Source organism: Haemorhous mexicanus, chromosome 12 (genome assembly GCF_027477595.1).
Source record: "Haemorhous mexicanus isolate bHaeMex1 chromosome 12, bHaeMex1.pri, whole genome shotgun sequence".
Lineage (NCBI taxonomy): Eukaryota > Metazoa > Chordata > Aves > Passeriformes > Fringillidae > Haemorhous > Haemorhous mexicanus.
The window spans coordinates 10,292,431-10,309,535 of record NC_082352.1 but is presented as its reverse complement, the minus strand read 5'-3'; the positions used below and the strand labels follow the sequence as shown (position 1 = coordinate 10,309,535).

General features: G+C 43.5%; 2 protein-coding genes across 7 annotated transcripts in view; both read right to left on the bottom strand.

Annotated features, from left to right (window-relative positions):
• TENT4B (terminal nucleotidyltransferase 4B) overlaps positions 1 to 9,937 on the bottom strand; it is a 41,294-nt gene extending 31,357 nt beyond the window's left edge. The window contains exon 1 of one of the 2 annotated variants that reach the window (XM_059857073.1): positions 9,267 to 9,937. In XM_059857073.1, coding sequence (XP_059713056.1) covers positions 9,267 to 9,805 — 539 coding nt within the window. In that variant the 5' untranslated portion in view covers positions 9,806 to 9,937. The remainder of the gene's footprint in view (positions 1 to 9,266) is intronic. The other variant, XM_059857071.1, reaches the window with a different exon arrangement.
• Positions 9,938 to 10,503: 566 nt separating this feature from the next.
• HEATR3 (HEAT repeat containing 3) overlaps positions 10,504 to 17,105 on the bottom strand; it is a 23,306-nt gene continuing 16,704 nt past the window's right edge. For 4 of the 5 annotated variants that reach the window (XM_059857068.1, XM_059857065.1, XM_059857067.1 and 1 more), the window contains exon 15: positions 10,504 to 16,557. In XM_059857068.1, the coding sequence (XP_059713051.1) occupies positions 16,438 to 16,557 (120 nt within the window). In that variant the 3' untranslated portion in view covers positions 10,504 to 16,437. The remainder of the gene's footprint in view (positions 16,558 to 17,105) is intronic. The other variant, XM_059857066.1, reaches the window with a different exon arrangement.

Genomic DNA, 17,105 nt, shown 5'->3' with positions numbered 1-17,105 from the left:
TATTACAGCATATAATGTTCAGTGACTTTCCACCTGCAGGCAAATACCACACTGCACAAAAAACAAGGGAGGAAGTTTGTTAATACAGTTATTCTCTTCTTTACTCCTGGGTATTTCTATGCCAGGAGCTGACACTGTTACTTACTGCCATTGAAACTTTATCTTTTACCAACTGTACCTGCCCCTTGTCCAGGTTGTAACAACAGCAGCTTCAGAAGATCACTGGTTAGTTCAAATTTAGCTAGAAAACAATGCACATTATGCACAAAGTAATTACAAGAGAGCAAAAGAAGCAGGACTGTACTGTCCTTTCTGCCTCATCTCAAAAACTATCCCATAAGAAGCAATCTAACAGCTAGATGAGGCAAACTTCTCTTCTACCTGATGCTGGAAGCAGAGGTGCATGTAAAGAAGCTGCTTACCTCAATAACAAACTAGTTCTTCAAGGCAAAAATCAACATGAAAATTTTCTCATGTGAGTACCTGCCAAGTATGACTACTACAGTAGTCATTCCCCATGGATGAATGAGTGTAAGATACTGAGTCTGAAGCACAACCAGAAGGCTGAGTATATAGAAGATCCTCAAACATATGAGTTGAATCACCCAACTGGAGAGTGTGACAGAACAAAGCAAAAATTAAATAAAATTAACCTTAGGACCTAATTTTTTCAGCCTGACTCAGTACTGTGACCTAAGACTGTGATCTGCAACCATGGCCATTATTCAGATTAAGACAGTTCCTTCACCACACTATGTTTAACTCAACACTTTAACTGGCAACCGTGGAAAGCTTGCCAACCAGGAGTGCCTCTGAATACATAAGAGATAAAGCCAGATGCAATGCACAAGTCCTTCACACCACTTTCAGAAATGATATGCATACTTTAGATTAAAGCCAAAATCTTACTGAGGGATAAGGGGGAGGAATGCAAATGCATAGAAAGGAGTATACTTTTTATAACAACCCTGTTGAATTGAAACAAACAAAAAAACCCCTCAAAACCAGAACAAAAGCCACTTGCTTTTTGTAGCACACAGGAAAAGATAGCTGCTCCTGAAGTAACATAGGAAGTGAACAGCTCTAAAATTAACAGTGAGAATTAAGAAAGCTTAAGAAAGTAAGTTATCACACTTCCTCAGTCCAGCTTAAACACAGCATCAAGAGGTCAGGCAGGGTCAACAAGCTTTGATTAAGGACTCCCTGTCTTGAGACCATACACCGTGACTCAAACAGAAAGATCATCACCTTAGTCATCGCTCAAACTACAGCACAACATTGCTGCACACTGTATTCTAGAAGACATTCAAAGAAAGGCTTATCTATACTTAATATTTGTGACAGGTTAATGCAAGTCCTTTCAGGTGTTGCTGCATCCATAAACAAAGTAATTGTAAGAAATCATATGACACTTTCAATGGGTGTACTTAAATGTAACTGAAAGTAAATCTACACCGAGTGAAGGTGATGAGGCAATGTTGCTACTCACCTATACACTTCTCACTTATCATAGAATTTCCCTCATTTCCCTGATTTAGAAGTTCTAGAGGATTTTAATATTTGAATTTGTCCCTTGTTATATTACTTGCAGAATCACAATACTATTTCCTCCATGCTGTCTTAACATATTCAATACAGTGCTGGCTACTTCTCCAATAAGAGATCACACTGACAAGACAGAAGAGTGGAGGTGCACAAACACTGACTTTGATTTTATGTCTCTGCTACCATTGCTGTCCAGTAAAAACCCTAAAAAATGCAATGCAAAACAAAAAATTGCACAATGTAAACACTACAGTACGGTGATGCAAAATACCACACCATAAAGCCTTCTCAAGCCATTGCAGCAACACCGTGCCTCTTCCACTGAACATCACTTTTGAGTAAGTCAGAGGTAGATGTCATACCATGGAAGATGTTATGAGACTGTCAGAGAGGCTGATCTGGAGCGAGGGCTGCCAAATAATCTTAATTGTTGCCATGGGAGGAAGAAAATAACAAATGCTATTGCATCCCAGTGCAAGACAACCCCAGCCTCAGTCAGGCAGCAGCTCACCCTCACTCTGGGCTGCTGTGCTAGAGCTGCCCTCCCACCCATGACCCACCCTGAGAGCTTGGCAGCCCCAAGGGACACGATCTGTGTGGCTCAGTACACACAGATTTTGTGACACAGCTTTAAGGGTCAGGAAGACAACTATCAAGGACAGGCAGAATCAGAAAACCTGTACTGAATGCAGCAATACTGACACCTTGACTGCATGACTATGATACAACACACCAGTATCACCAATACAAAGTTACTGGGAAGCTTTATACTGGCTCTAGTGATGTGTAGGAGAGAGTTTTGTACAAACCTATAAACAATAGTTCTGCTCCCTTGATTCATGTCTGTCTCCTGTTTTGATATCTTAAGTTCATAGTATTGCTGGAAAAAAATTCCTGCTGTTTTATCTATTGCTTAAAGCTACAAAATTATTAAAGTTCAAACTGCTCCTGCTAAAAAAAACATCTAGGAAAAACATCTGCAGCTCATATTGACTTCAATAGTTTTCCTCTTTTTCTTGCTTATAGAAATATTTCCTTTAGCCCCCATTTCTAGGCAAAGGCACAGAAAGTAATACTGAAATACTCATGACATTTTGAGCACTCTTTGGCAGTTCATCCAAAAACATAATTCAAAAAGAGAAACACTCATAATTTAAGAATTCCCAGTATGTTCAAATAATAAATTAGCATTTCAAATGTCTACTAAGAACAGCAATAGCATTTATTTGCTTATATGCAAATCTTATGTATTATGCCAGATTTGCACTGTTTGTGTTGCTCTATCACTACCAGCACAACTCACTCCCTCAACACAACACCTAAGCTGGCTCTAGGCTGCATTCTGCTCCTGCTGCCAGTTCCAACATCCAGCAAGGACAGCACAGGAACCACTGTTTTACATCACATACAATATAAACAAAAAGCTTTGAAGCAACAGTCATCTCTGAAATTTTGGCATATGCATGATTTTGGGAGCACATACACCATATTGAAAGATGTGTTCAGAACCCCCACACGATAAGATCAATAAAAAATAAATATTAAGTTCTCCTATTTTAGCCTATTCTATCATTTTAATAGCAAAGTTATGCACACAGCTTCTGAAAACCACATTTAAATTTTCCAAAGTGAATCCCCAAAGTGATAAACAGATTTAACATTCTAATTTTAACTAAATTATTAGAAACTGACAGGAACAAAGTATAATATGGAGAGAGCAGAAAAAAAATTGAAGGGGAGAGAAAAGCAATAATGTGCTCTCATGAAACAGGTCTCCATATATCTGTGCTTCTTGGGACTGACAACATGATACCAGGCTTCCTAAAACTGACCTTATGTTAACAGTTTGACAATTAAACAGTAAGAGCTACAACCCTAACACAGTTTAACATGACACTAATAGAGATTCAGGGTGAACAGATCCTCCTTCTTCAATGCATACTGCTGCAGAAAACACACAGCAGCTCCTGGGAATCAGCAAGCACACAAGAGGGAATGACACACTCTTCCTATTACTTAATATAGACATCTCCATCTACCAAAAAAAAGTCTGCCAAACTTGTGTTCCTTATATAGCCACTCCAAGGTAAATAGGTATCCAAGTCCCAAACAGAAGATATGAATTGGAGAAAACAGAACAGTTCACAAGAATACATCCACATGCTGTTCCCTTGCACATGCAGAAATCAGCAGCCTCTGAAGTCCTCCTTAAACTGTTTAAACAAAACATGCTGAAAGGTTGGCCCTATTCCAAAATCCTGCAACCTCAAGTAATATTGTTATATAATATTCACCATACATTTCTCAGAATGTTTCATCAAACTGCCTTCAGTCTACATCTTCATCCCTAGTAAACCTGTTTCTCTCCCCCAGCCCTTCCAAAAGAAGGCACTTCTTACTACAGGAGGCTGTGGGGAAATACTCGGTTTCACTTCCATAAAGCACAGCTGACTGCCTCCAAGAGCTGCACAAGCTGTCACAAGGGTACTGCACGAAGGGTGCTGTGGCATGACTCAGGACGAGACAGAGAGTGACAGTGGCTCTCATCAGGCGGGTACAAGAAAGGATCTGCACTCCAGTCACATCCCTGCACTTGCACCTCGCAGCCGGCACACGCAGCTACAGAGCGAGCACCGAGTGCTGCTCCAGCAGGCTCTCTCAGGAAGCAAGCAGATTTGTGTCTATGGATTTTTCCAAATAACTCCTTCTTACATGTGATGTTCATAGTGAATTCACCTGCAGCCTATGTTTTAATGTTTTAATGTTCACCAAATCCAGAACTTGTGCAACTATCCTAACAGAGGGTGCATGCACACACCTTGCTGTTTCACCAGAAGTCAGAAATCTGTTTGTTTGTTTCACCTACATTAAGCTTTTGTGTCAAGTAATGTAACAGTAAATCAGGCAACAACCCTGCATTGGATTTAAGCACTTAAGAGTATACAATGAAAACCAACACAAATTATTAGATTTCCCCCAAGTCAGGCATTCCAGCTGGTTTTACATTTTGTGGTTCACAGGAGGTTCCCAGACTTGTTCTGCTCACATCACCCTCAGCTCCTTCTGTCTGTGTTCCAGCCCACATGGAAATCATACTCCCATGGCTGATACCATGCAAGGGCCTGAGCAAAGAGAGAGCCAGGGACACGCAGGGTAAGTTATGACAGTCAGACAGCTGCCTTAACGTGGCTCCATGTCCTCTGGTCAGCTCACACCTGGGTCAATGGGTTTGTGTCTGCCTTAATGAACTTTGCTTCTTTCAAAAATGAGACTAAAAGACCTGAGAAGCTGACAAACTTCACATGAAAACTTATAATGGAATTTCTGTAGCAAAGACTTATGGCTTTAAGCTATTTTCTACCCTAAAGTAGTTATGGTTTTATTTCATGGTACCCTCTACAATCCTGGGCAACATGATGAGAAACCTTATAAACAAGCAGAAGTCTGCTCAAGTCTGTGCCAACCACTTCAGCAGTGTGACAGTGTGTGCATGTCTGTGTGCAACCCCCTCCTGTGGGGGTCACAGGATTCTCTCCCTTTCATGGCAAAGTTTCCATCAGTACTTCAAAAAGTGCATTCAGTATTTCAAAATGCATCTTTATATCTAATCAATGTTTCTTCTCAGCACACACACCACAAATTTATTTCCTTAAACTCACACATTAACTGAACTCTTGCCTTCAGCTGCAGATTACTGTGAAAACAGCTCCCTACAGAGTCCCAAATCCACATCTCCTTCCTGGGAACTGTGTAGCACTGGGCTCTTTCCTTTGGCACAGGAATCACAGAAACCTACAATAAATAGGCCAAACTTAAGTGCAAGTCTTTATTTTTGGGTTTTGTTGCACTTAAGGCTTCTCTTTCAGCAGTTCTTTTCTCACATTTTAGCCAGGCTCAATCTAAATATGGTGAAAGCTGTAAAATAGTCACTTCAGTATCCCAAATACTTTTTCTTTCTTTCTAATTGCAACACTACTAACATTATTTACTGCTGCCCTTGGGACACACACACACACACACACACACACACACACACACACACACAGAGAATCCCGTCCAAAACCCTCAACCCACACATCCTCCTTCATCCTTGAGTTTTGCTACTAACCACCCTGCCAAGACAAACCAAATTTAACTCTTTGAAGGTATGTATTAAGCTAACATCCTTCTCATGCTGTGAAACTTTTCATTCATATACTGCATTATCAGTTCTTTACAGAATTGCTGTCTGATGACAGTCCCCAGAGGATGGGAGACATGGAAGCTGACTCTGACTGGTGCAAAGCAACTTGCAGGCAGCACTACACAGCTGATTTACAGTGATATTTCACAAATCATCATGTTAAGAGTGCCACAACGCAGTAGAGTACCTGTCATGCAAACACCTGCATCATTAATAGAACTGCAAGTCTGAGAACTTAGACTAAGGAAAAATATTAAAGATAAGCCAGAATACAATGTACACAACAGCACCATTAACTCCAAGAGAGCAAAAACTCCCTTAAATTGAATGTATTTCATCACAGGAAAATGTTAGGAATATTGTGTATACTTCAGAAAAAATTTATCTTCAAACCAAACCAAATACTGTTGTGAGTTATTTTTTAATTATTTGACTATCTCTTTATATGTGTACATAGCCTTAACTAAGAGGATATATTTCTCAAACCTGGCAGAAAAAAAAAAAAATCAAGATTTAACAGAACAGCTACTTAGCTTCTAACCAAAATCTCTACTTCAACATGTTTACCTTACCTAAATCTTTAGACAGCTAGTTGCACACTGTTATGCATTTACAAAATTTGTCCAACTTGCTAAAAATTATTGGATTGGTTTTCCAGACAGCTGATCAATAAAATTGCATATTCAGAGCTCGTTTTGCACAGCCATCCACACAAGTGACATCCTTGCACTGGAAATGTGAATGCCACACGTCAGCTTTCAACTGTGTTTGCCAGGAAATCTCGTCTCATCTTCATGAAGGTGGGACTGTTCCACAATTCTGCTGTATTCCACAGAGTCAAAGTTTAAAGTGATCAATTTAACAAAATTACAGGATGATATATAGGGAAAAGCACTGAGAGCCATTACTACTTTCTCAAAATTTGCATAGTAACAAGCAGGGAAGAAAAAGATACCTGTTAACACACAAGTAATGAGATAATAGCAATGCTGATATCTTTTTTTCCCCATTAACTGCTACAACAGAATTTTGGAATTTTACATTGGAAACAACGAATTTTAAATATTTTCTTTAGTAACAACCTCATTTGCTAGGTTACAAACCTCTCTACCCATGCTTACTGCCCAGTGTCTCAAAATGCAGAGAGATGCCTGAGAACAGACAGTTGATAAAGAGAAGCTTGCAGTGGGGAGAGAAGGCAGCACCTCAGGTCACACCCCAGGTATAGGAGGTTTCACCCAGCCCTGCCAGCAGCCAGTCAGTCACACAGCAACCTTCACAGGACCTAGGCATTGCCTAGACTTTCCTAGGAAGCTTCTGCTCCTTTTAGAAATTATTTCCACAATTTTTCATTCGAGATTGTTAGCCAACAGCCTCTAAAACTTGTTATAGCTTTTTAAAAAGGAAACTTCAGTAATTTAGGAAAAGGAATGTAGGGGTGTGTTTGAGAGACACTCTACCTTGCTCTGCTTTGAATAAAGGAAATAGCTGAAACAAAAGCTCAACATCATGTAAATATATGCCACAAACTAGACAGTGAATACACATGCAGACTAAGATATCTGAGTATGTCTTGATACTGTTAAAAAAAAACTCCACAAGCGCCTAACACTTGGAGTTTGAAACTGATTCCACCAAAATTCAACTCTAGCAACACTTTGAATACTTTGGGAAAGTTGTAGTTATTATTGTGATTAATCTCTTGCTGAAGCTCACTCTTTTTTTCATCCTATTATTATTACTATTACTGTCTTGTTGAAACTTACCCTTTTCCACCCTATATCTTCAATACAGAAAAAACTTACAAATTTACAAGACAGAGAGAGAGTGAAGTTCTTCTAAAAACGCTCCTTGGCCTCCAAGTAAATAAGTTACAAGGCAGAATACAACCAGAGTCCAAAAACTAACTTTAAAAAACTCAGTACTTACTATGTTCTACACACATTACTTCAAAGTTGTGTGAAGAAATTTGCAGCATGTTCCAAGGTACAGTGACTAAAACACTTAAAATAGTACACTTCTGCCATGTCCTTGTACGAATTATTATAAGCCCATCAGTAAAGGTAACACAGGAGCTGGCAAGGAAACAGGTAGCCAGAGGTGGTAAAAACTAGTCTTCCAAAACGATCAGCAAATTTGAATAGTCATTTTGACAAATCTCACAGAACAGCAATTTCAGAAGGCCAAGAGACTGATGCTTTCCTGTGTGAGGGAACTGAAGAACCCTTAGGTACAAGCTGAGCACACAAAAACTCATGCAACTAAATCACTACTGATTTCCAAAGTGAGCTCTGCCAGGCCTTCAACTCTCACCATACACCTTCGTCATCTAGACCCTGAAGGGTTCGAGGCAAAGGTTATGTTTTGAAAAGCGTGAACTTTACAAAAAAAAAAAAAATCCACAGACGTTACCAAATGGCCTTTATCCAGGGCATCACCCATATCAAAAGCCATCCCTGTGTTCAAAAAAAGGGGAGGGCTCAGTTTTCAGGTAAACAGAAGATAGGGGATTGATTGCCCGTCCTCCGTCTCTGTGGGCTCATCATGCAATGCCAACTGATGAGACCTAAGCTAACACAAAAACACTAATGATAAAACATTTAGATCAGCATATGCATTCCATAGACAGAGATCCATGACAACCATTAATAACCCCACAATAAAAACCACTGCACGCTACACATGCGTGGAAGTTTATTTCTGAGAGCAGGTGCCTGTCTGCATGCATACCTTCTCAAACAGGTCTCAGAAAACACACTCCCCGGGAAACTACCTAGTCTGTGCGCTTTCTTTTGACACCAGCAGATGATTATTGTTTTTTTAAGTTCTAGTCCCTACCACGCATTTGTTCTGCAGGCAGCACAAAGGGTTCGAGGTGAGCTTGACAGCGCTGCAGAGGGCAGGCGTGCCGCCCCTGTGCCCGTCCCCGGCCCCGCCGCACGTGCGTGAGCAGGAAGGGCAGCACCCGGCGCTACAGCAGCGACAACACCGAGCAGAGCGCGAAGCGGCGCTGACAGCGGAACGCCGTGTCCGAGGAGCCCGGCGGCACCGGCCGGCAGGGTGTAACACGTGCACGGGCGGTGACAGCGGAGGGCCGGCGGGGCCTCGGTCCCTGCGGATAGGCGTGCCCGCCCCATCAGCATGCACACGGGTACCGCCGCCGCACGCGTGTGGCCCCGACCCCGCGGAGCCGCCGCCCCGGCGGGCGGGACGCTCGGCGCAGGGGCTGCCCTGCACAGGCCGCTCGAGCACCGGCGGGGCGTAGCTGTCACCAGGGCCGGGCGGCGCCGGCCCGGCACCCACCGCCCGCCGCCCCTGCCCAACCCCGCGGACCCGGCCCGACTCCCTGCGCCACCCGCCGGGCCCGGGCCGCGCCCCAGGTGCCGCGGCCCAGCGGCCCCTCGGCGGCCACTGCCCGGCCCCGGCGTGCGGCCCCGGGGCGGGGAAGGATCTCGGCCCCCGCCTCCTCCTCCTCCTTCTCCGGAGGCCGAGGGCGGTCGGGTCCGGCGCCCCCCTCGCCCGCCCCGCGGACGCTCACCCCACGACTCCCTGGCTGTAGTTCCTCTTCTTCCAGGGGGTGCCGGTGTAGAGCGGCTCGGCCAGGCCAGGCTGGGCGCGGGCGGCCGGCTCGTCGGCCGGGGCGGGGGCGCGGCCCAGCAGCAGGCTGTAGTTGAGCCCGAAGGTGCTGGCCTTGTTGTCGCGCTTCCTCTTGTTGCTGGCGGCGGCGGCGGCGGCGGGCGGCGCCCCCCGCGCGGGCCGGGCCCAGGCGGCGGCCCCCGGGGGCGGCGAGGCCTGGCGGTGGCCGCGGCTGTGCGGGTTGTTGGCGCTCTCGAGCGGCAGGAAGTCGGGCGGGGGGTCGGCGCGGGGGGCGCGGTACATGCCGGGCGGGGAGGCCGGGCCGGCCGCGGCGGGGGCGCTCTGCTGCTGCTGCTGCTGCTGTTGCTGCTGCTGCTGCTCCTGCTGCTGCTGCTGGAAGTAGAGGTTGCGGACCCCCTGCGTGGTCTCCCAGATCTGCATCCACAGGCGGTTCGAGGGGCCGAGCTGCTCTGGCTGGAACCAGGCTATCCGGGGATCCATCAAACGGGGACCCACCCCGGCTGATCCGCTCCCCGCGCCGCGCCGGCCGCCGCCGCCGAGACCCTGTCAGCGGGTCCCAGCGCTAATGGCGGCTCCTATGGAAGGGCAGCTCCGCGCCTGCCTGCTCGCTGCTGCCGCCGTCGCTCCACAGCCCCCGCCCCTCCTGGCGAGCGCGGCGAGGCGGGGCCGGGCCGGGAGAGCCGCCGGCACGCGGGCCGCGCGCAGCACGGGGGGCGGCGGCGCCCCGGCCGCTCCCCCGGCACCACCGCGCTGCCCCCGGGCCGGGCCGGGCCGCGGAGCGGGGCCCGGGGCCGGCGGCTCCTGTCCCGGCACAGCCGCCGCCGGCGCGCAGCGGCCCCGCGCCCCACGGGGCAACAGCCGCGCTCCGAGGGCCGAGCGCTCGTTCCGGCCCCGCGGGCGCCCGAGCGGCCGCGGCTCCGGCCCCGCCGCTGCCAGCGCACCGGGCTGCGGCTCGGGCACACCCGGACCAGCGTTCCCCTGTGGGCACACCGACGGCTGACGCTGACCCCTCCCCACCCCAAAACTCTTGTGAGGACGCGGAGGGGTAGTTCAGGGTCTTCCTGCCTTTCATTCCGCACCAGAGGTGAGGCAAAGGCAGCCTAGGTGCAGCCTTTTTTAAAGATGGGAAAATACACCACATAGACAATACCACAAACAGCAACAGTGAGTAGTACCAGTTCTTGTCAGACTCGGTTTTATTTTTAGTGTTTTCATACTACAGCCTTAAAACATCTTTAATATCAGCTACAAAGTTTCCAGCGTTTTGCACGAAGGGCCTGGTGCTTCCCCCACTTGCAGATTTGCATGGGAGATGATTTCTCTTAAGCAAGCTGGAGGTGGAGGGTTTAGAATTAAAAAGTCGCATTCCAATTTCAAGCATTCCATGAAGTGAACAGTTTGCAAGGAAGATTTAGCACCATTTCCTGGTGACAACCAAAGTCTGAAGTTCTGGCTTCTCCCCACCATCCCAGAGCAGAAGATCCTGTCCTCAGCACTCCTCTGTTATGTCACAGCGTGTCTGATCTGCACTGCACGAGGGTGAAATTTGGGGGTTGAGTTGACAAAATTAAACTGCTAGTGAAACTTCTAGTGAAAGCCAAATGGAAACTGGTGGGACTTGAACATGTCTTGGAATTGGGAAACAACCACTATGAATAACCTTATTTTCCAAACCCCACATTCTTCAGTTATTCTGATAATTACAAGCATAGCAGGAAAAGGTAACAAGAGTCTAAACTATATTCCCTGCACATCAAAAATTCAAATAAAAAAGTTTCAATTAACAAACCTTTTTAAAAATGCAACAAAGAAAAGTATAAGTCAAATAAATGATTTTACATTACCCTTAAGAAGGTAACAGCAACAGGAAAAATAACTGATTTGTTTATTTTTCTTTTTTAATAAAGCTAATTCTGCAAAAAATCCGTGATTTAGTCTACACTCATAGCACATAAATGTCAACAAGTTTTGTTATAGGACTGAGGTTTATTAATTTACAGGATTCCTCAGTAGCAAGCCTAGTCCCAGGCAAATGTGCCAAGACAAGACACAATACAGGTGGTGTAGTAACACAAATGCTTTAGATTAGCAAGTATGCCATGGGGGGCATAAAAAACAAAACCCACACTTTAATATGGTCAAATTGGGGTTTTTTTGATCACTGCTTTGAATTTTAAAACTTTTATTTACTACAAAGGGAACTTCCCAGGAAAGGTTGTCTGGAAACATCATGCATTTACTAGCTGAATCAGCCATTCTTCCATCAAGTTCTGGAAGTGCTTTTCACTCCCCATTTCAAGGGGCAGAGAGGAGGGAAGAGGCTAATGCAACATTCCTTAAAAGTTGAAAAAAAATTGACGTCAGAGGAGAAAGAAAACAATTCTAAATGGGATTTTTATCGCAGCAGGAACACAAAACCAGGAGAAGGTTTACTGAAAGCCCAACATATCTTTTAGCATGGTGCAGGGATTTATGTGAGCACCTCACAACGCCAGGGCTGCATCAGGACCCTCACTGTGCTGAGAACACACAGCAGCCACAATCCAACAGCTACAGATTATTACCATGGGATCTTACTGCAGTTCCCAAGCAGTCTGATTAAAACCCATAATGTAACAGTAGTGCCAGGAGCTCCTGACACCCAGATTCAAAAGAAAAAAGCATGTTCCTATATCCTCACATGTGAAAGCCTCAAACTAGGCTTTATGTGGTCACTGAATTATGTCTGTATGTTTGACAAAACCGCTCTCACAAAGAGAAGAAACTTTCAAAAATTATACAGAAACAAAATGAAATTTAAGTGAATTTACTTCAATGCCTTCAATTTTTTTCCCCAGAAGGTACAAAAAATTCCCCAGAAGGTACAAACAGTTTTAAATTATCTGAAAATTAAACCAAAAACCCCCACCACTCAAATAAAAGCTTCTTCAAACAGAAAGGCTCACCATGTGTCAGCCCTGGTGGAAAAACTTCAAGTTCCTTCATTTGCTGTCTGTCAGAGACCTCAGATTTTGCCAATTATCCTAAAGTTATGTATCTTAACAGCTTGTCCAGAACAAACAATATATAGATTGTTTGCTCAAGTCACTTGTGCCAGAAAGAAACAATTACATTATTTTCAATTACCACTACCACTGCCTGAATTGGAATTTGCAACAGTAAATGTAAGGCTAGACATTTCCATCCAATCCTCAGGAATGTTTTTATTGAAAATCCCTCATTAAGGAAACTTGAGTTTATGGACATTTTTGGTTTGTTGTTTTGTGTTAATATTCCACAAGATATTAATTTAATTTATAATACTTAAACTGCCAACAAATTTTAAACTCATTACTTCTCCAACAGAGTTCTCATTTTGTAATTTTACTGTGCTCTCATTGTTTTTTGTATTTGTCTCTCAAAATGCAAACATCAAACCAAGTCAAGTACTGCTGGTTGAAGTTATTCCTGTTCCTCTAGGAAGACAATCTTAAAAAAAAACCAAAACCAAAAACCCCATACTGTGCAAAAAATTACCTTCAACACACACCATAACCCCCAAAAAGTTAAACTATTGACTTGACTGTGGTATACAGCCATCTTCTGCTTCTGAATGCCAGGACATGATGTAATAAACAACAAATACACGTTTAAATCTTGTCACTTGTTTCTTTTCATAGAGAAGAAGAATAAAACCACACAAGTGATAATTCCTTATTTCCACAGTAGGGAATTCAACATTTTGCAGGCAGCAGAAAATGTCAGTGGTCCTGCTGCTTCTGCACAGGGCAGGGGACCCACAGCCTCCTTCACACTCTAGCCCAGAGCAAGGTAAACTCAGCACCTATTTTGGTATTACAGCTCAGCTCAGAGCCAGTCTGCTGAGCTCAGCATCAGGCAGGGACACAAGCAGAGCAGCAATCTATACTTTCCAAGGACTGTGGTTTTTAACTGAAGCAGATAGATGATGCCTTAGGGACCAGAAAAAACAACCCAATTCAGATACCTGTTTTGATACCAGTCTTATCTGTGTGATTAGATTAACTGATGAAGATCACTTACATATATTTAGTATCTATTTATTTATGCTACACATCGTCTACATCAGTCCAATTTTTGCCATCAAGATCCATCTTCCCCTTTGTAGGCTGTAAAGGATCTTGTCTTTGAAGCTTACCCTAGACCTATTAAATAAACCAGTGTTCAAAGAGTCCCCAGAACATTTAATTTGCATATTATCATCACTTCTGCTGCTGCCTTGATTTTCCTTAGTTGTGTCAAAAGAACTTTGGCAGCCCCAGTCTTGTAGCTTAGCTCTTTTGTGCCAGTGTATCTCATCTGGTTTTAGTCCCTGATTTGATGCTTCTTTAAATCACTCAAAACTTGCTCTGTCTTCCAGAGATGCATTAATATTCCTCTTTAAGTGATATAGTTTGTACTATGCACCAATCTCATGGTGAAAATATTTTTTCAAGACATTCAGCTAATCAGTGCATAGCAAAAAAATAATCCGTGCCTTCCTATTGCCAGAATAGTTTAAGATCTAAATGTCAGTCTGTTTTTTCACCTGAAGGAAAAAAAAAAAACAGAGTCTAACAGATTATATTAAGAAAACCATGTTTCTAGTGGATGCCTTATCTTCTGTATATTTATCTGCAACTTCCAGATTTGTATTTGTAGATTAAATGTTTCTTGTCATTATCAACCTAAAAGAAAAACCCAAACCAAAAAATAACATACTTTGGTTTTCTAGTGGTCCCCAGGAAACAGATTCTGGCTGCTACACTTGTAAAATGCAAATTCCTACATTTGGGACAGTGCTCTTGACTGAATGACCAAAGGACAGCTTTGGAGAGAAGGACCAAAGGGTCCTGGTGGACAGTAAGCTGAAGCCAGCAGTGCACCCTTGCAGTGACAACAGCTAACAAATAACAGGTTGTGCTGGCAGAAGCATGGCCAGCAGGACAAGAAAACCAATCACTTGCCTCTATTCAGCACCTAGGAGATCACATCTGGAGTAGTCTGTCCAGTTTTGGGCCTCAGTACAAGACACAGCAGAGCAGGCCAAGCAGGCCACTAGGATGGTTGGAGGGTGAGAGGGTGTACAAGGAACAGCTGAGAGAGCTGGGTTTATTTGGCTTGGAGAAGAGGGAAATACAATTACTGTTTTCAGCTGCCAAGTGGGGGTTAGGAGATGGAGCCAGGCTCTTCTTGGTTGTGTGCAGTCAAAGGACAAGAGGCACATTTTGCAGCAGGAGAAAGTCCTACAAGGCACAAGGGGAAAAGGAAAAAAATGCGTTTCCAGTGAGAGAAGTCAAGCCCTGGAAGAGGCTGTCCGGTGTTGTAGAATTCCCATTCTGGGAGGTGCTCAAGGCCTAGCACAACCTGCCTCCCCAGTCAGCCCTGCTTCGATCAGAGGACTAGACTAAGAGACCTCCAGAGATCCCTTCCAATCTAGAACTTTGCAATTTAATGTAGTGCCCAAAAAATGAGAGCAGAACTTTTGAAGTCCTTTAAGTGCTCCAAACAAATACTAATACCTTTCATCAGGCTAACAGTACACTATCCTCAGTGTACAGCAAGTATAACTAACACCAGGATTAAAATCCACACACTGTAGGGTATTATGCCATAATCCACCTTTCCTCAGCTGTTACACTACAGACCTCTTCACTGCCTGCCTTGCTAAATCCCTGGATAACCTTTCAACTGCCCCATGCTCTTGACTTCTGGTTTTCTCCAGTCCAGCCCCACTGGGCCTTGAGCCCTCCCAATCCCACCTCTCACTCCTTTGAGTGGCAGGCATCACATCACACATTCCTGACTCCTGTCAAGTAACAGCAGCAACAGCAGCTCCAGGCAGTACAGCTGCTTAAACTCATCTCTCCTTCCTCTTGCAACCAACGACATACTTGTCAGGGTTTCAGAGAGTCAGTCATTTGCAAGTTACCAGTCAGTTCTCAAGTCTACTTTCCAATCTTAGAGACTGAAATCTAACAAAACAAGCCAATTTGGTCTTTTTAAGTTCCATGCTTTTAACATGGGAAAAATTTTGCCAAAAACTGGATGCCTGAGCTAAGGCAGCACATTGAGAGAGGAGAAAAAAACCTCCCATTTCAAAATCCAGCAAAACAAAATGCTTTTTTGTTTAGTTGTGTGTTTTTTCTTGAAAAATGTGTATGAGTACGCCTCATTTACAGAAACAAAAACAAAGCTTTTGATATATGGAAAATATCATACAATTTGCATGAAGTGATGATATTATTAAAAAATATTTTCTGTATTTTACAGCTTAAAAATCTCCATCACAAATATTTGCAAAAGGTATTTTAAGCAAATATAAATTTACTTCAGGTAATACTTCAGTATAAAAAATACTTTCTGTTAGGTTTACTACTTCCCAGAATTCAAACTCGTGCTGATGTAGAATTAAAAGGAAGACTGCAAAATAGGAGACTTAATTTTCAGAAATACCAATCAAAATAAAGACAGGGTGTTGCGTCAATTGTAGGATCTGCTTACACTGATTTTCACAACAAAAAGCTATCATACTGAATTTATCATAAATGAATCTGAAAATTTTCTCCTCATAAACCTCATGAAATAACAGATCCAAGTGCAGACTAGAATCTACACATTTGTCACACACTTATTTTGGGAAGTCTGCCATAAGTGCCTGTGCGATTCTAGGAACAGGTAAGAGCAAATAGCAAATATGAACACTCTCCCACTGCTCCATTCCCTGAAACAGACCTTGAGCTTTTACTTTATTTTTTTTTCCAATCTGTCACATGACCAAGAATATTTTCAGAATTACTTTTTTACACAAGTGTTGTTTTCTGCCAGGGTACATGAAGATATCCAGGCAATGACAGTGGTGCTATGTACAGACCTCAGGACCTAAAGAGCACCTTCTTACCACTCCAACAATCTCAGGGTATGCTACAGGGTTTTTTATGCTGATATGTCCTTCATATTGCATCAACCCAAAAGTATAAAAATACTGAATGTTATAAAATGTAGCATTGCTATCAAAGCAAAACTGCTCTGCTCAGTAAAGTTTGGAAGTTCAAACAGTTATATTTTTTGAAAACATTACTCAATAAGGAAAACCTTAAAAGTTCCTCGATGTTTCAAGTTGGGGTTTTCCCTAGTGTCTCCTGATATGCAATGAATCTTCTCAAATTCATCTTCACATTGTCAAGAACACACAGTTGATCTGTACTATATTGTCCTTTGCCTTCTTTTCGCATCTGTAAAACCAAAAGAACACATGGTTTACTAATGGAGAAGTTTCTCCTATCATGTGGTGCTTAGCAATTATTTCTGCAAGTCAATTTACTATAATGCACTGCTGCCTAAAACCAGACTAATGGCACATCATTTCATCCAAAAGTCTGAGACATACATTTCTTTTCTGTGGCTTTTTATATGGAAAACCTTGCACATTTAACCTAACAACTGAAGCACCATCAGGTATGTACTTTGTGTGTACAGTGCTTAGCTTTTGGACTATGGAAGTCACTCCTTGGGCTGCATCTGACCAAAGAAACAACGTGTGGAAGGTCAGTCTCTGTTTAAGTCTAGGATGTACCTAAAATCACAGTTTAGAATGCCAGCCTTGTTATTCTTGAAAATACAGGATACACGAACTGTTTTAATTAACCAAGAATGGAACAAAAACATCCAACAGCTACTGCAAGTTAAAAACCAAAAGATGTCAATGTAACTTCAGAAAGGACTTTTCTCCCACCAGAGACATCTGCAGGATTTTTTTGTACAACTGTTTCAAAACAATACA